Below are 20,528 nucleotides of genomic sequence, written 5' to 3'. Positions count from 1 at the left end.
TGCTCGGTGTAATACTTGAGGTCTTATCAAGTGGCCCAAATGAACTATATAATTTATTTGAATTTCCACGAATAATAATGATCGTTGCATCCGATGACAGTAAAAACTACACGGCGCGTGAGAAGTTAACAGTCAATTGTCTTCATCAGACAAACACAGAAAACAGAAGTGGATGTTAGTTATGACGCAACCCAATTAATATGACTACGAAAAGAGGGGAGTACTAATCGTGTCGTATTCTTTAGAAAATTTCCGGATTGGATCCGAAGAATTTTGCACCTTAAATGGAGACGTTCGACGCATGTGCAGAAACGATTTATACTAGACATATAAATATTCACTTCAAAATTCATGTCTTACGAAAACGAGGGTTCTTTCCAATAATTTTAATCTACTCTTTGCGCTTGTCTTCGTCGATGCTGATTTTCAGGAGAAGATAATTAAGATTACCAAAACTTTCTACCTTATATAGAATTCTCAAATTTTAAGCATCATAAAATAATGTGAAATTTTGATTTAAAAATTTTCTTCGCTGTCTTTAAATACTGAAAAGGGTTTTGAAAAAAAGCATTGTAGAGAAATAAAACTTACAAAAGCAAAAGGAGTTGAACCATGGTCTGTGGTCGACTGTGGAAATTTCGTTGGCTTCGACCCCAAATTACGCTGAAAGACTCCATCATAAGTCAATTCAGCATTATCTTTCTCGCAACCTGAATTCTGAGGTTTCAGAATACGTCTGGCGGAATTCCGCCTAGCTTCAGCGAATGCGATCCCTCTAAGTATCATTTCATACAAACTGATCACGAAAACGTCACCTTAGAGAATATTTTCCACTACAAAAATATCTGTCGTCCGACATAAAAATTCGTCTCTGGTGACGACGTATGATTACTGTTGTTCCAATCGTATTACGGATTATTGTTTCGATGATGAATAACGATGACGGAATGTTGAAAATTTTGGGAAGAATTTTTGTCCTTAAAAGGAAACGGGTCGACTGTTTCCGAATCGTCCTTTGTGATGTTACGTTCACAATTCAATGTAATATAATAATTATTAGATTAAGTGTTATAAGAATATATCACACACAAGCGATTATTATCTGTTTTATTTTTCGACGGAAACTATTTTTGATTATTTGTTTAAGAAAAGGCAAAGATGTAAGATTATCTGTTATCGGAAACTGAATTAATATTCAGACGAATTTCATTTAACCTTGCATATGGTGACTGTAATTGCGGCGTATCTTAAAAATATCACTACGAAATGCGGACACAGATATCCCGAAACTTTCGAACGAGCAACTGGTTACCTTCTGAACAACTTATCGATCCCTACAAACCACTCTATCTTTTTTCTCCGTGTTATCATTTAATATATGCTGATAACAATTCTACAGTTATATTCGAAATTCTGTTAAGTTTTTTTCTAATACACTTAAACTGATGCGATAACGACGTTGCAAATTTCATGTTTTAATTTAATGTTAAGTCTGCATCGAAATGAGGTATTTTTAATTTTGTAAATTTAAAATAATGAAGTTTGCTTATTAGAATAGCTATAAATGTAACTGGAAAGTTGAAAGTAAGACTTAAAGAAACAAATTAAAATTATGGTGTAATTCAAAACCTGTTATATAATTAATAATAGGATTTATAACAAATTTTAATTCAGAGAATATTATATGAATATAAAGTAATACATTGTATATTTCAAATATATTTTCATTAAAATAACAATGTATAATAGATAAAGGAACAATATTGCAAACAGAATAGAAGTTCATCGTTCAATTGATTTAATATTCTTTTACTTTTCTTCTTGGATACGTTACTGCTCTAACTGAGGAATAAATCTAGATCAAGATTGAAATGAGTTATCTGATATAGTATGACAACTTACTTAGTCTTCCCATCGCAAATTAAAATTTTATAGAAGATGAAATAGTTGAAATCCATTTTTCTTAATGATATTACTTCATCGATTAGTAGTTTTGCTCGAAAGAACTGTGCAACTACCCACAATTTTAATATACAAATACTATTGATTTGTTAATATATAAATATTTGAATACTTTCAAATGATTATAACATAAAACATATATAAAAATTAATGCGCTTTTAAAGAATTTAGAACTTAAAGTACAACGAATGTAAATAATAAAAGAATAAACTGCACAATTATAAAAATTATTAAACATAATTAATTTCTTTAAAAGTTTTAGCTCTCCAAAAAAATAAAAAAAATTAATAATAAACTCACCGTGGCGTAGTATGTAATTTTTGGTTTCCACTAGGGAAACCACAATGATCACCAAAAGAAGACACTGTACAAATTCTGGAAACATAAGGAAAAGTGTATAATTATTGGAATAAACTAATTTTATAAATGTTCTTAAAACTTACAGAAAGTAAATGTTTTTAATATACTTATAGAAACATAAATATTTTTTAAATTAGTTTTAAATGAACTTAATACAAAATTTATTTAAAAGAAGAAAGATAGTAAGGAATTTATTACTATACTATTTTCAGTTACGTGTAGACTAACTGAAAATTGCTTAGATACAAAGCTTATTGAAAGGGTTTAATAGCTGTGTATCTTATTATCTACAGAAGAATCTTTAGATTTATGTGATTAGATCTACGATAACTGATGAAGATATTACAAAGAAAAATACAGATATAATAAAACTAAAGCACATTCAAAAAATAATTCTAAACTTAGATTTTATATATGATAAATAAAAAGTAACATCTAAAGACTATTATTATTAACAAATATATAATATTTTATTGTATGCGTTTAAAAAAGCAAGACCCCAATATAAAATAAAAATACAAAAACATTCAAACAAAAATATTATGTTACATATTTTGTTATTATAAAGACTTATATTTTTGTTCATGACTAAAAATTAAGTCATTTTTAACATTAATATAAGATACTAAATATAACTAATATAAACGTACTATATATAAAAATTAACAATTACAATATAAATAAAAATAAAATACATAATAGGGAAATAATTGACATGTGTTAGTCTAATTATGGATTAAACACACTGTGTTAGACTCACAAATATTATAAAATAGCAGAGAGTGTAATAATATTATTAACACTGTCATATTTTTTCTGTATATTTCCTATGAATCAGAGTACTCAAAACAGAATACCTGTACAATTTAAAGTCAAATCAACCAAACCACATTAAAACCCCTAACAAGTCCGTTTTATAAAATCATACATACTTTTATAACAATTAAAAAGAATAATGTGAAAACGAACTTGAATTAGATTTAAATAAAAGTGAATGTAAAAATGTATTTTGAAGAAAGGTTAACCTAATGAAGGTTAAAGCTATCCTTCAACGCTTCGCATATACTAATTAAAAACAAGAAATGCAACAATCTTATTAAAATAAATTTATAAAATAACAAAATTAAATATCATAATTAGGATGGCATTCATGATGTTCATTATTATACGAGGAAATGAAATTGGAGGACAATGTATCGATTAAGTTGTCCGCAGTAACCTTTCGAAACGAGGTTAAAAACAATGATCATAATCTTGGCATTGATTTTTATTTTTCAACGCGTTTTGTCGGTGTTTGATAAATTTTCTGTTATAAAGTGTCAAGAAAGAAAAGAGAAAACACATTACAAAGACAATGCAATAGAGTGAAAAACAAGAAGATCTGACTCACCTGTCTTTCCGACATTTTCTGCTAGTGTCACATAATTGACAATTCTCTGGAATTTATATACGTTATCATAAAATATTTTTCACATCTGCCACAACAGAACAATAAGAAAATTTTCCGAAACAATTATTTTGCGAAGAAAATTCGGGCGTCCATGACGGCCCGAAGCTATCCGAAGCTGCGAAGACGATCATATACCGGGTGATGAAATTTATTTGCATTCACAGGGTATGGAAAAACTATCTATAGTCACGGAAGATTTTTCACACATTGCGTTTCATTATCAATAATTGTTATACTCATTCAAAGTATAGTATATCTATATATTATGTCCTTAAAACGATATTAAAATCCGATTAAATAATTAAATCTAAATTATTCTGAATTTTTCTCTTTTTTAAATTTTTGCTATTTCTCTTATTAAACAATTTTTATGTTTTATTAAACTATCGAATATTTTTATTTATCTGTTATTGTGTATACCATTAAACACTAAAGTATGTTATATAATTATTTGTAACAATATTTTATAAATAGTTGAAAAAAGAAAGAATATTATTATCATATATTTTATTTTTATTAGTTACCCAAGAAATTATAAAAAATCGAACTTGATATTTTGTTATTAATAAATTTATAAAATCAATGAATATCTATACATTTATATCATTCTATATATTCTTTCGTATATAATATGATGAAAAATATAAGGAATATTTATTTGTTCATCTGATAAATATTTCGATCTTTTCGTAGACATTAAAGGTAAGACTAAGCAATTTTTTAATAATTTGTAATGAATAATAATATTTTTCTTTATTTTTTACCATATTTTCAATAAATAAAATATAACATTCAATAATTTAATTTCAATTCACATTTAAGACATTCAATTTTTTTATTTAGTGATATAAGCCTCCTTGTATAAGATTTATTTTCGAGTCTATATATAAATAATTTAAAATTATTTATAATTAATGTTGATATCTTACATATGATTATCACCGCAGTAATTACATTATTCCTTTCCTTAAATTTGCGTTACATATACAACATGTATTTTGCCATGATTAGGCACATTTTTATTTAATCGAACTCTATTTATAATATCGGTATTATGTTTAATATACGCTTAGATGCAATGACATCCGATTACATTATCTGAAATTCAATTTGTAAAGAAATCATATAATTTATAGAATAATTTAATACGTTTCGGAAATAATACTTTATCAGGTATATTATATCTGTGCAATTATTTGTAATCTTTTCTTAAAATTACATGACCCATAATATGTATTTGGATAAAAAGTCTCATTAGGTATAAAATTACTAAAACAAGTTTTGTAAGTAAAACATGATTTACAATTTTTAAAAATACCATAGCGATTTGTAATAATAAAAAGTAAAAAACTTTTAAAACATGACATAAAAAATCTTTAATTTTTAAACTATTTTAATATTATCTTTTTTTATATAATAAATATTTTTCTTAGACAATGGATATTTGGAAGAAAAAACAATGAGACGCATTAAATTTATTTTATTTATTATTGATTATCATGAATAACTAAAAAGAAAAAAAATGTTGATAATTTGCAGGTATTTGAATTTAAAACAATGCTTATAAAGTACCTTTTTAACATATTTTTTGCGCAGTTACCCGTTTACAAAATTTGGTTAACTGATAATATTTTTTCTTCTTTTCCTTCTTTAGTATAATTTATGCATATATGCATAAATATATATACGTAATAGTTACTTTTAACTTCTTAAAATTTTTACCTTGATTTAAAAAAATATTATATAACATTAGAGCATGCTTTACATGTGTTGTTAAAGCATGCTTTACATGTTCATTAATAATAAAAATTACTATTATTTCTAATGGTTTGAGAGAGTTACAAAATATGTCATTTTATTTCAATCTACTGTAGTCAAACACATGCTTAAATAGATAAATATCACGGAAAATTTCTAGATGAAATTCTAGTAACTTGAAAGATCTGCATTTTTTGTAGAAAGAAAGACTAATTTGCTTTTTTCCATTACATTATTTTAAGTGGCAACAAAAAAATGATGATGCAGTTTATATTTTAATAGAGGAAATTTTTAAAAATGTTGCTGTATGAAAAAATTAATAAAATATACTATGCATAGAGGATTTGCTTCATTTCTTGTTTTAACGTTGGTAAGCCGTCTATCGATTCTCCCCACGCACACATCTCCTCTTCAGTCATCGATTGCACTTTTTGCACCTGCCATTTTTTTTCCAGAGTAATGGGAGCCTCATCTGAAACCACTGGCACGAGGGTGCATTAAAACAGGCTACCCTAACCTGCGAAGCCACCCTCACCCTCTTCGTCTCGATGAATCTTCCATAATTCAATATTTTTAAAAAATCTTAAAGTGTCTTCTGGAAGGAAAAAAAAGACAGAGAAGGATACATTCGAGAAGTCAAAGTGTGTGACGAAGAAAGAACAGCGGTGCCGTCAGTAAGAAGGAAAAAGAGGAACAAGGATAGAAATAGAAGAAGGTGAAAGTAAAAGAGAGACGGACAGAGGGTGGGTGGTGGGGGGTTCTCAGCTTAAGAGAGAGAGAGAGAGACAGAGGAGGTCGAAGGGAGTCGAGCGAGGAGAATGACGGATAGTCAGCAGCAGTTTTGCTTGCGTTGGAACAACTTTCAAGCTAACATCACCAGCCAATTCGAGGCCCTCAGAGATGACGAGGACTTCGTCGATGTCACCTTCGCCTGCGGTGGTAGGCGTCTCCAGGCTCACAAGGTTGTCCTCTCCGCGTGCAGCCCTTACTTCAAGGAGTTGTTCAAGGTTAGAAAACCTTCCCCGCCTTGCTTCTCTCTTCAGTACTACTTGCTTGATATCCCCCCTCCCCTACCCCTCACCTGTGCATTCTTACCTTCTTTGAGAATCATGCTTCGGTTTCGATACGATGAAATTAAAGTACTTACTCAAAATTCTCATGTATATGTGTATGTATGTGTGACTTGGTATGTGTATACGTAACATTTCGTGCAGTAGTCTCATACATGTTTTGCATAAGTTACGTGGTTTTGCACATTACTTACTTGATAATAATTAAGATTTGTTTTGACTGATATCATTCTAGTACATTATTAGCACATTATTTATATATATGCTCTAATAATTCAAGGGATACCAAAAACAATTATGAAATATAAATCACCAAAATATAATTGCTGAGATGATCTTTAATTTATATACAACATATGCCTTTGATGCATATAAATGCATTTGTAATACTTAAGGAATATCTTTTCCTTGAAATGAAACTTGAAACATAGCATTCGAATTACTTGTAAACATATTAAGCATGTTTATGCAAATTTACAATTTTACATTTATATAAATTTACATTAATTGGACTATTGCCTCTTTTATCAATGATTTTAATACATTTAAAATATATAAAAAGTAAATTTTGTAACATTTTAGTGTGTCTTTTATTTAATTGTACTTTTGTACTCGCAGTATGTTACACGTTGAGCTTTTTAACTTCGTAGCCTACACATATTGTAAAACCATATTCACTATTAAATTATAAACTAAGGAAAATAACAATGTGTTTAATTTTTCTTATTTTATATTCTATTTTGAAATATATTAGATTTTAGTACTTTACATACATAAGTGTATATGTACACATATATTACTTATAGAATTGAAGCGCATAAGAATCGAAGAGTTTATGACAGTTGATTTAATCAATACATACATTTTTAAAAAATAAAATAACAAGTATTGATTACTAAATTGCAGAGTACAATGAATAAATATCATTTATTTCATTGTTAATCTTACTGAAAGAAATGATAAATAAAAAATAAGTCACCTTTATAGTACAACATATGGAGATGTTATTATTTCATTTACATTTCCATAGAATCGAAATAACGTATGCTCTATGAGTTATAAGTTAAAGTATTATAGAATTAACTACTGTGTATAAATAATTGTTTGATGTTCTTAATTAATTCTTTCAGTTGGGATAATAATACATTTATGCAAACAATTGTGGTTTAAATATAAAAATTTAATACATGTGATTCTTAGTTACTAATTATATTGTAAATTCTATAGTTATTATTTTAGTATTATTAACTTTCAATAATTACAATAATTAGATATGTACACATATCTGTAGTTTTTAATAGTTTTGATTATTTACTAATTACTAATTAATTCTAATTAAGAAAGGAAAGATGAAATATTCTCACAAAAACATTACGTTATATGTGGAAGTAACGATTCAGTGAGATAGTAAGCTCAATACAAATAGAAACAGAAGTACCATTTATAAACTTAAGATTGGTTTTAATATTTCACAAATCTGCAGAATTAGTTTAAATTACTAATTTTATATAGTATCTGGCAAATTGTAAAGTCAAACTACACTTGACCCTTGATTTACACAGACCTTTTTTACGCGGTAAATTAGAACACTATGCAGTAGTTTTTATATGCGATCTAAATTTAGTAACACCAAATAAAATGTTCTTTTGTTCTCTGTAGTATCATTATTATTATTTCTTTTGTTTGGCTGTGTGAAGTAAATATATATTTCTAAAACTTATACTAGCTTACTTTTCCAATATCTTATTTTCTCTTGTACCGACAAACTCTATTTATGCAATTTTCATTTGTGTAAAACGAATCTACATAGAACGGATTTTTACACAAACTGAGGGTCAGGTGTGTATAAACTGATATATCATAATGAAAGCAATAAGAACCGATATCCTACATATCTTAAAAGTAATTATTCAAAAAGTATAGAGTTTTAATTTATACACTTTACTACCATTATAGGTATGGCATGGAAAATATACAAAGAAAAACTCCTTTCTATAACTTTATTAGATGAGACTTACCGCCTGTAATAAAATTTCATGAACATTTTGAACTCTACAGAAAACAAGCTTCGTTTTTAATTGAAATTTACCTTGAACAATGTTAATGACATTGGGGTGTCTCATTTACTACTGAGTGTAGTTATCAAAAAATGTAGGTTTATACTAAAAAGAAATTCTTCTGCTTTCATGACAAAAGAAAGGCATTTCGTAAGCATTATAAAACATGGCTGAAATAAAATATTACTCACAAGTATAGAAATATGAATTTAGAAATAACGTTCTTTTGCAAATAAAAGGTATTTAATACTGAGTTTTATATTTAAAACATTTGTTTTGCTGATTTCAAATTTTACAGTATCATACAAGTTAATAAACCCAAAGAATGAATAAACACTGAAATTTCAAGCATTATATTACTTTTTTAAAGAAAATTTCCATTGAAACAAATTGATTCTGAGATAGTTCGGTATGTTCTGCATTTCCATAAAGTATTATTAAAATCAAAGTTGCTGTGCAAATAGAGAGAATATTTCTGAATAATGAATGTTAATAGATAGTTAAACAATTTTAAACAGTTTTTCTAGATCACAAAAAATTAATTATATTTAAGTGTATTTAATTTCTAAAGATTAGAATTTTTTATTTATCTTTCATGAAAGATGTGGATATTAGCTTTAGTTTTTCAAATTGAATTCTTATTTCCCCTTTTTAAGTTTCATTAGTACAGTGTAAAATCAATAGAATAAATCTGTATACTATAGTACAATTCTCAAACTTCTATGGTACAATAATTATAATTCCTTTCTTATATTTATATATACATATGAATTATGTTTGCAGACAAATCCATGCGAGCATCCAATAATATTTATGCGAGATGTAGAGTTTGAACATCTACAATCACTTTTGGAGTTTATGTATGCTGGGGAAGTTAACATATCTCAAGCTGAATTGCCTACATTTCTACGAACTGCTGAGTCTCTGCAAATCCGTGGCCTCACCGACTCTCAAAATATTCAGCACAACAACGAAAAGGTTTGTACTTGAAACTGTTATAAAATGCTTTCGTTTCATATCAGTTGAAGTTCAAGTATCCTGAAAGTTTCTGATTAATAGTAAGTACTATTTATTTAAATAATAAAAGTTAATTGATAAAATGAAACATGTACAAAATGTTTATTATAGAATATTAAAAAAATTGTACTGTAATTTAATAATTTCAGCATTTGAAAACCAACAACATACATACATCAAATGGCCGTGGGCTGATCTCACCAAGTTTGGAGGAGGACCGTAGTAAAACTCCACCAGCCTCAAGTCCTCCACCATTGAAAAGGCTGTGCAAACGAAGTGATTCGCCTCAGATATCTAGTCCAGTACCAGCTGCAGTGGCCTGTGCTCCTGGAACGCCACGCACACGGCCATTAATTGAGCCGCAAGTTCAACTCGACTGCTACAAAGATCTCGATATAGTTGAGGTTAGCTTTTTTTTAGTCAGTTTGTATTAACAGCATACAACATTAATAATTTTTTGATATATTACATTATGGTGTTTTGTATTAATTTTTCTAAAATTCATAAGATCACAACGACCTTCGAAATCATGTAATTTTTTAAATTCATTTGCTCCGAAAATAATGATGCAATGTAAATAATTCGTTAAAGAAAAGTCTTTATTTATGTAAAAAAAAGGATTAGAGTTTATACAGAAAACTACAACTCTTAACTAAGAACAAAGAAGCAAATATTTACAATAATTGTTTGTATTATAGCCAAAAATAGAATTACCAGAATATGGAAGCGACGATGATTGCTCTCCAAAGCAGGAGGTTAACACACTGCCAAGTGGTTTCCTTAGCCTTGATGGCGGCATGGAGGTTTTACCATCATATCCGACTTCTTATCAAGGTAATTGTAAATGTTTTCTGTCATTTTTGTGTATTTACAATAATTCAAAATATTTATTTTATGAATGGAAAAAAATAGAAGTAAACATTATGAGAGAGATCGTTTGCAATTAAAAAATGTTTTGCAGAAGGAGGAGCAGGGGGAGGAGGAGGCGGTGGAGGCGGGGGTGGTGGATCATTGGAAGGAGGACTGCCAGGACCATCTCATGCCAGCAATATGGAGCTAAATCAAGAGCAACAAGGTAAGTGACCACCCATCCCAACCCTAATTCTTTGGTAGTTGCGAGCACCATTACAAACAGCAACAACCTAGCCGATCATGTCGGAGAGAATTTTTTGGATGCGAGTAGAAACATGGAAGGAGAAGGGGAACCTCGGTTTGAAATGGTAAGCTCGTGTAGCTCGGTAGCTCTTGCTAGGCGGTAGGAGAGAGAAAGTGAGAGAAAAAGCGAGTGAGGGAGAGATAGTGTGAGAGAGAGAGAGGGAGGAAAAGGAGGAAAGAGAGAGACATTTGACACTCGGAGGCGATCTTTTGACAATATTATCCAGGCGGAGTGCAGTTTGCGGCTGTATGTGTGAGAAAGTCAGCTGCGTGTACATACTACGGGCTCTACCTGTCCATTTTGTTTGCCAGAGTTGGAGGGTATAGTTAAGAATTATAGTTTAATAATAAGAGTTAATTAGTTTGATTAAGCTTTTGTACACTTTAAAATTTATGAAAAGATAGTTTATTGTAATTTGAATTATGTTTAACGCTGGTTTTAGAAGAAGTACATACTTATTTATTTTAAAATGAAGATAATAGAAAATTTCTATGAATGTAGTAAAAATTTAAATAGAAATTTTGCAAAGTCAAAAGATGACCATATTACAGAAACATGAAAGAAATTAACAGTTTGAAATACATTTTAAAACATGGGGAGTAAATTCCCTCCGTCTGGTAAACCTTTCCGTTGCTTCCATGTTTTCCGTTTTTGTCCGTTAGAAGACACGCCAATTAGGGTTTGATCAGTTTCAATTATTAATATTTATTTATGTAATAAAGTTTTCGAAATTGGATAAATATAAAATTAATGTTTACTTGTTAATGTTGATTGTCACTGTATTTCTGGTGTCCATAAATTCTTATGTTTTATCTAATTGGCGTGGTTTGTCCTATGTATCCATGTATATCTCATGGCAGAACACCCTATTTTGACAGATATACAAGAAACAAAAGCTTGATGCTCTAATATACTTAAGCTTTTCGGTCAAGGTCTGTGTTTTATCATTGTGTTGTAATTAAAAAAATTAATATCATTGGCTTTACTAATTGTATTATAATTCATTATAGATATTTAAAAATATAAATTACAAATTTATAAAACTAAACTGCTTAGAATTGGTAATGTAATGTAAACTTTTAACATATAAAACTATAATTTTATACATATTTATTCAAAATCTATTAGTTTTCACTTTAAATTACAATCTTAAAATACAGGAAATCCATATTTACAATTTTAAGTAATTTTTTCTTCTATTATGAAATTTAATTATTATTATTGTTACTATTATCTTCATCATAATCAGTTTCCAATAATGTAACTCATGGTGCATAAGTAAAAGTAAACAAATTACATTAAAACAAATATATTTATTTGAAATTGTTGTTTAGCAATATTGTAATAATAATTTTAATGATTATTAAAATATCATAGTATCAAGACATCAAGTATTAAGCAGAATTATTCAATGCAAAAGGGTGTTATTGTCGAAGAACAGTTGTTGAAATGTTGGAGGATACTGCGCGAACTCTCACGCCTCATATACCCAATAACAACACGCTTACCATTTGTCTCCGATGTGTGTACGTTGGTGATGCGCGACATCGTAGTGCGCACGATAGGTAGCAATGGGATCACCAATACTATTTCTCTAACCTTAAATATATTATTGTTTTAAAAAATGATGAAAAGTTAAGATAACTCTTTGATCATAGTATTAAAATATTTTTATAATAAATTATTATACTTCGCACAATTTAAATAATTCTTCATATTGGAATTGTAATCAATTTTTTTTAACTATTATAAACAAAATTTGAGTAATTAATGTTCAATAAGATTTAGTTACTACTACCTAGAAAGAATGCATAAATTAAAAATCTCATTAGAAGGGATTACAATGAACTCTAAATTTCTACTACATAAAAGTGAATAAATTATATAATTCTTTTCAATTATTAATAATTATAATGTAATGAAACTATAAAAGATCCCACTGCTAAACTAGATAGAGCGTACAACAATCGTGCAGCTAGGGTTTCTCAGCTGGTTGTTGCTGTCCGGTGGTGGCTGGCAAATCGGAGACCCCACCCAAAAATCCACTCAACAAAACAAAACAAAGAAAAAAAGAACAATTTCCTTCTCCGTGCTGCCTCTACCGGGTTAGAGCAAGTTGTGTGTGTGTTGCAGCTGACCTACGCAAACTGCACTCGCTGGACCCACGCCCCTGTCCTGTCTGCAACCGCATGTACAGTAACTTGTCGAACCTGCGTCAGCACATGCGCCTGATCCACAACCCCCAGAGTGTCACATGCCCCCTTTGTAACAAGCCATTCAAGACTAAGCTCTACCTGAAACGCCACCTGGTCAGCTTCCACGAGCTCAGTGCCACGGACAGACATCGTCAAGAAGAAATCTGCCAACAACAGCAGCCAAAGGCGCAGCAGCAAACTAGAGTGCAAACACATCTACAAATTCAGGCTCAGCAAACAGATACTGTCAAACCCTTTCCTGTGCCCAGAGTTTCTACAGAAGAGGGCACAACCGCGGTGACTCTGGAGAACAAATCAAGAGCATTTCAAGATGGTGCTTATGAGGTCAATCAGACCAGTGTTGAATCGAAGCACTTTCAGAGCAACATGATGCAATTTGATGCAGAATACCACTAATGCGCCTTAGTTTTTTTGGCCCATTTGTGATAGTTTTTCGGTTGAGTAGAATTAATGCCAGTAGTTTCTGGCAATGATAAACTCCTAAGGGAGTCAAGCGTGATCTTTCCAAGAAAGACCAAGATGTGGCGAAGAGATTAAGAGATTGTGCAGTAATAGAAAATAGAAGAAATTGTTAAAATTTTTAATGTACAGAAAATTGCATAACATTGTCGATAAGTGGATAGTTCTTTTTAAATTTAATTTCAAAAGAACATAAATTAAAAAAGAAACATTTATGCTTTTATTTGAATAGAAACTTTATATTCATTTATATTTGTAACGAGTAATTGAAACACAAATGAGTATTTAAAACATTGTTTAATGGATACATTAAAAATTTCAATTCTGTCGTTTTCTTTTATGTCTTCAGACACAGAATAATATTATTTAAAAATGAAAATTCTTTAGTTTTGCAATCAAGAAACTATAATTTCTTTATGTAGAAATCATTCGAAAACCTATTGAAATTCTGTTTCCTCGTTTTTATGTTTTTATATTCTCTGGAATTTTAATAGTTTCTTACCCTTATAATTGAAAGCAATTATATTGTATGAAAATATTATAATTATTTTAAAGGTGACTTTTCGTTTATTAAGATTGTATATTCCGAAGACATAAAAGATGTAACCGACTACTAAAATTATTATTTTAAAAATCTATGCAGCACTTTTCTCAAAAGATTAATCTCTTGGCAGCATCTTACAGTAACTGATAAAATAGATGTCCTTGAAGGACAACTCGCAAAAGGTGCCGTGCCTATTCGTCGTAAGGAAAAGCGAGCGTATTCCTTAAAAAAACCACGAAACAAACTACAAACAATTGCCGCAAGTGGAGCAGCCATCCCACCTCGTACTGATTATTCCGCGAGCCAGGATAACTTGTTGTTTTATTTGATGCTATACAGTGTTATATAAACTACAGATATTTACAACGATATTATATTCTTACAGAGGATTATATTTACTTTATTGATTACGTCACACGACTGGGTGCAACGCACAGAAACTCCCAGGATGACGTACGAACATATTATAATATATTTTTCACCACGTAGCAGTTTAACGGTGCGATAGACAGCCAACCGATTTTACAGCTCAAGCAGATTTACAGAGGATTTATTATTGACAGTTATCGATGGGAAACCACCGTGATGCAGCAGATTGAATTTAATATATTATAAGAGGCTTGTGTCCGAGATGGCTTTTCTTACATGGAATTCTTAAGTGGAATTCTTTTACACGCTCTAATGTGATATTACAGAGCTAATACAACTAATTCTTTTTCTTATTTATGAGTTTTTTTTTTTATATTTCGTAGTAGTTCTATGTTTTTAATGTCACTATAATGTATTTGTAGCAAGTACTTTCTTATTCTAAAAGTATTTTTAGCTTGCTTTACTTAAGGAAATTTATTCGTATAAAAAGTATTACTATTATTTTAATAGTAGACGTTGGTGTTCATTCTCCATAGTATAAGTCCAGAGAAAACATTTCCTATCCAAACAGTTAGGAATTTCAGAATATTTTTTTCCGGTCGAATTGAAGAGTATTGTATGTTAATAATTAATTATTAGACGAAAATCTTTGAGACTCATTTTCAAGACGTTACCAAATTTCTATGAAAAAGAGATTGTCTTTTTTTAAATAGAAAATTCTTTTTACTTGTTCCTTGACGTTTCTATAAACTTTCGTAAGATCTTTCTTTTTATAGCGGCTAGTAGTAACGCTGAGAAGCGTTAGTATCCGTACAGTAATTGATTACTAGTAAAATCCTGAGTTTAAAATATTATGATTTTTGAGAATATTTTTGTTGCGTTTTAAATACTATAATATTTTAAGATACTGGTTACTATTGGATAAATTTTTATACGCAGATTCACCTTCGTTGATCAGTATCTTAACAATTTTATAGTTGATAATTGTAAACCTTAGGTGTTATTCATTGTTCGGTTCGCGATTTATTTGGTATTGTTTTGCAAGGGAACTTTTAAATAAATTTATAGAGATGTGTTCGTTGAAAAGTATGAATGAAAAAGACAAAGCCTTCTCAGACACCGCCGAACTCCATAGCCATAGTACCACACAGTACAACTCAGGATCTTTTATATTATATTTTACAGATGACAATAGTTCCGTGAGCGCGATGTGTTCGATAAATTTTTCACGGTATACCGAGTCTAGGACTTCCAATAATTTTCATATTTTAATCTTACATATGTTAATCCTTTAATCATATAGACTTTATAACAATTAATTTTATAATAATCATTACTAAAATAATTTCTCTTTTTGAAAATATTCATAACATACTTCTTCACACCGAAATTCATTGAAATTCATTGAATATCTTTGTATAGTTAGTGTACGAATGGTCGAATTATTTTATTACGATTGTGACTCGATTTTAGTATAAACATTCACCGAATTATTGAGAATCGTCTTGTAGACTCCGTATACGTGGAAAATCGAAATGTTTCGCGAATTAATCGCGCCATTCACACAGGCTCCTTACCTCACGATTTACAATCAAATCACAGATGCAGCTATATATTATTATAATAAGTATATTTACATACCGTTTTACAACAGTGCCGGGGTCGCAACGACTGCGACCAATCAAATTTTTAACTGAAGCTACACAAGCAGTAACCACGAAAGAGATGGGAAAAACAGACAAACTCCAATTTTTTTCGTCTCGTACGTGGACAGGTCTTTTTTTTATCGTTACGCACTTTTTCCGAGGATTCTTCTATTCTTCTTTTTTCCAACGCGTGGAACAGAGAGCTTCGTGCCCAGCGCATAGTTTTTACTCAATCTAAGATTAGAATATAAATGTTGCATATCATGTTATTAAGATTGTTGTACAGACAGCCTGTTGCAAACCTCGGTCCATCGATCTTTTCACGACGTCCATCTACAGTTTTGTTTTTAATCGCCCTAATTTCTATTAAATCAAACTTACAATTCGTTGATGTGGTTTGAAACGTTTATTTAAAATTATTTACACTCACGTGCATTGATATTCCTTGTTATCGGTGAAGACGGTTGAATTGCATTTTGCATAAATTACAGAAGTCTTCCAATTATAATTCGCAGTAAATTATAATTAAATTGCAATTAAAGTATAATTAGTAAATTATAATTTTTACCAAAATTCGAGTAGATACTATGTTCTTATTATTGAAAAATGTAGAAAAATTTGTATTTCATAACTTTCGAGGGTTCATTAATTTTGTTCTACTTTAATAGACAAGTAAATTTTCTTCTTTAAACAAATTTATTTCACTGTTTTCAGATAATCTTATTAATTGCGTCGAGTCTGTTTTGTTTCGAGTAATTTATGTGTGTTCGTACAGGATTCCTTAGCAGAACTTTTCCAAGCAGAAACTTCGGAACAGTTCTGGTGTTTTCTATAAATTCTTAGATCGTTTACAGTTTTGTATTTAGTTATAATTACAATTTCGTTGTGTCAGTTATCCGATTTGTTAATTTTCTATGCCGTCGATCGATCGGATTCATGGATCGAGGCTCATATACATATACATATATCACACAATAACCAGAATCAAACAGCGAGCCGCAAAGATAGAGAAATAGAAAGGATAATGCAAAGAACCTCATAAACCGGGATTCGAAACAGATGGAACCGAAACAAAGACAGTTACAGAGATACCATTTTTCTAACTTGCAATCTTTCGCTGGGCATTAAAAGTGATATACCGATCAGCCGATTAGTTGATTGATTGATTCATTGATTCATTGAAACATTCCAACAGAGTATACAGTTTTTCCATTTCTCCAACCGAAACCGCCGAATAATCAACTGATTAACAGCAAGAGAAAAAGAAACAAAAGTGTTTAAAGAAAAATTCATGTCTAGGAAATGTCTCAGTCAGGAGAAAGCACCTTTTCGCAACATTTTAGCATTCGAACATTTTCAAACGTCCTCTTTATCGTTTCCTTTTTCACTTACATACGTCTCTTTTGATGGGTGGGCGATTTGAAAATTGGAAAGTTGAAACGCTTCGTCACGTTTAAGGGGTGAATGCGGAGAAAAACATGTGAGTCTTAAGAAATTAGAAAGTATCATCGACTATACTTTCGTAGATCGATCATGCTATACGTTAAATTCCAATTACTGGTAAATGTCTTTTGGGCGACATGTTTTAGAAACCTCGATCGAAAGCACGAAGGAGCGTAGAAAATTCTTGAACGAGAATATTTGTCGATTAAGAACATTAAGGATATTCAAATGGTAAAGGTTTCACGAACTTTCTAATTTTCGATTCAACTATCTTTTCTTGTAATCAAACAAACAAACGAAAAGAATAAGTACATACATACATTCGACGAGTAGATACGGATTATTATACATTCCTGTATTTCATCGATCGATTCGTTTTAACCGTTATTTATTTCTATTATTATTTATTCAGTACGTAAACTATTGAAAATAATGTGTAAGATGCGTTCGAACGAAACTTTTCGACGAAACTTTTCAATTTCCCTTAAGTTTCCCATTTCTCTCTTTGTTCTCAAGGGAAGTGCATTTGTTTATTTCTTGTACATATTGTAAATTACAGCGATTCGTGTATTCGAGAGCTAGTAATTAACTGTAGTGCTAGAATTAGGGGTAATCGAAAGAGGAGATTGGTTTCTCGTTCGGAGCATTTTAGTTCTTTCATTTCGTCGAAATGAAATCTAGTCAGAGTGAAGTTTCGCAAAAATGGTTTGATACGTATCAACGATTTCTACAGGGTGTCAAAAGAAAATTCTAAATTATCTATGGATAAAAATTAATTGTTATTTATATAGAAATGCGTGTACGCGTGCGTGTGTATATATACACGAATATATACACGTAAATTACTTTCCAAATTTCTGACAAGGAACTTTTTTTCTTGATACATCAGAGAGAATTGTCCTGTTACGATTTTATAAGTTCCGTAAAGCGTGTGTGTATATATACACGAATATATGCACGTTAATTGCTTTCGAAATTTCTGACAAGGAACTGTTTTTCTTGGTACATCAGAGAATTGTCCTGTTACGATTTTATAAGTTTTGTAAAGCGCGTGGCCCGGCGAGCGGCCATCTTGCCAAAATTGTTCGAGCGTCGTTATAGTCAGCTAGATCATCGCCGTCAACGTTCGTCGTTTTATGTTGTAAAAGCGTACCATGTAAAACGAGGGAAAAACCGAAATTAAGGGGGGAGGGGCAATTGTCAACGACGGGGAAAAAGAACGTTTTGGAAAATAAAACTATTTTGTTGTAAGAAGTGCCGACGTTTCGAAGGATCAGCTGGCGTCGGTCTGAATGTGCGACGATCAGAAGAACCAGTGTTTTGTATACTAGTGTGACCGAGTGAAATTTGTGTGAAACGAGGACAAGGCTCATGTGGCGATGCTTAATCGTATTCGAACGAATCGGTTTCGAACCTTTGACACCGTCTGTAGGACGAAAATAATTTTAATGCTTTTTCGAATGAGTGATATTAAAATTAAACGAAAGGACAAATTTTTATAATACGAAAACGAGCTCCTCGGATAGGAAGAGTATATTGTCGATATACTTCACTGAAATTGCGACCGAACAATTCGCAAATTGTACTGCAAATTAATCTAATATTTCTTAGTTCTCTCTTTCTCTCTTTATATATATATATATATATATACATGTATATCTATATCTCTCTCTTTCTCTGTTTCTTTGTTTCTCTCTCTCCTCTCGTTATACATAGTTCTGTATCTCTTTTTCTGTTTTTCTCTCTCTTTTCTATTTATATATAGCTCTATATTTCTTTCTCTGTTTCTTTCTTTCTCATTCTCTCTCTTTTTCTCTCTTTCTCATTCTCTCTTTTTCTCCTTTTCTTTTTCTCCTTTTCTATTTATATACAGCTTTATATCTCTTTCTCTGTTTCTTTCTTTCTCATTCTCTTTCTTTTTCTCTCTGCCCCCTCTCTCTTCCTCATCTAATATCTATATCCCAAGTTTTTGTGTCTAATATATAAAAAGGGATTTTCTACTTGATAGCGTACTCAAACGACCAGTATTTCACTATATTTTTTAATAGTGATTTTTATAACTGTAAAGGAGCAGTAATCGATAGTGCAATCTCTCGAACGTAAGCGTAGTTAGTTCATCAGTATTAAAATCCATAGGGGTGTATGTAATGTTTTCGTGCAATTTTCTGTAATCTCGTTCGCTCCTTCCGTTCTACTATCAGCAGTGTTTCCTTTTTCTTCGAAACGTGTTCGACGTTCTGTTTTGTTCTCATTTATTATTTAAATACAATTACGAATCATTGATTGATGTTTATTTTAAACCAATCAACTTGTACAGTTTTATTTATAGATATGCTAAGTTCTTCGTTTCTTTTTGTCGCGTGTACGGTGTACGGTTTCGTTCGATTTTTTACGATTACGCGGGAAACTGAAACGGTGGAAGCTACAGTTGTCGATTAATTTGTTAACTGATCGACGAGCAATTATATATTAATCACACGCTTAAAGGTATCAGCACGCTAACGTCATGTTATTAGCCGAATAGCAATTGTTCATTGAAACATTTCAAACTTGTTTGTTTCTCCGTGAAGTTTCTCCGAGTTGAAGAGCAAACTTAGAATGAGGTGTGTGAAAGACTAACGGGGTCACTGATTTCAACGAAACGGTTTTTGTTGAATTTACAGCGTTCTCGAATCGTTTTTGTAAATTTGTATTAATTTTAATTATATGTAATATCGAATTACTACTCTACCAATGACGAACGAGTGTATTCTATTACAAACAACGCACAGTAAAATGTTTAAAATTGGTAAAAAAATATTATTTAGTGTACCACGATTTTATAGGTACCGAAGAAGAAACTTAAAGAGTTTATTTGTTAACGATGATTGTCTTTCAAAATTGCATAGAAAAGAAAAAGAATTAATAAGATTCCTGAAAGTCGATGAAATAATGGGTTAAGTGAATGTGATTTAAAAATGATCAATTTATAAACAGAAATTAACACATTCGCGACGTAAGCTGTTTTTACTGTCTATCCCC

General features: G+C 30.5%; 2 protein-coding genes across 7 annotated transcripts in view; one reads left to right on the top strand and one right to left on the bottom strand.

Moving 5' to 3' along the window:
- Positions 1–2,310, bottom strand: part of milt (trafficking kinesin-binding protein milt) — an 83,779-nt gene extending 81,469 nt beyond the window's left edge. The window contains exons 1-2 of one of the 2 annotated variants that reach the window (XM_031992360.2): positions 2,263–2,310; positions 592–775 (exon numbers count right to left, since the gene is read on the bottom strand). Coding sequence is in view for 1 of the 2 variants with exons in the window: in XM_031992358.2 (XP_031848218.1) it covers positions 592–786 (195 nt within the window). In the remaining variant the exon portion in view is untranslated. Of the gene's footprint in view, positions 1–591; positions 797–2,262 lie in introns of those variants that run through there. The other variant, XM_031992358.2, reaches the window with a different exon arrangement.
- A 3,607-nt stretch (positions 2,311–5,917) lies between these two features.
- Positions 5,918–20,528, top strand: part of LOC116433831 (uncharacterized) — a 69,757-nt gene continuing 55,146 nt past the window's right edge. For 2 of the 5 annotated variants that reach the window (XM_031992371.2, XM_031992375.2), the window contains exons 1-5: positions 5,918–6,537; positions 9,441–9,635; positions 9,824–10,078; positions 10,373–10,508; positions 10,636–10,749. In XM_031992371.2, the coding sequence (XP_031848231.1) occupies positions 6,349–6,537; positions 9,441–9,635; positions 9,824–10,078; positions 10,373–10,508; positions 10,636–10,749 (889 nt within the window). In that variant the 5' untranslated portion in view covers positions 5,918–6,348. Of the gene's footprint in view, positions 6,538–6,616; positions 6,717–9,440; positions 9,636–9,823; positions 10,079–10,372; positions 10,509–10,635; positions 10,750–12,963; positions 20,527–20,528 lie in introns of those variants that run through there. The other 3 variants (XM_031992372.2, XM_031992373.2, XM_031992374.2) reach the window with 3 other exon arrangements.

This window comes from Nomia melanderi, chromosome 14 (genome assembly GCF_051020985.1).
Source record: "Nomia melanderi isolate GNS246 chromosome 14, iyNomMela1, whole genome shotgun sequence".
NCBI classification, from domain to species: Eukaryota; Metazoa; Arthropoda; class Insecta; order Hymenoptera; family Halictidae; genus Nomia; species Nomia melanderi.
Note: the sequence above shows the minus strand (reverse complement) of the source record. Positions and strands in the feature narration are given on the sequence as shown.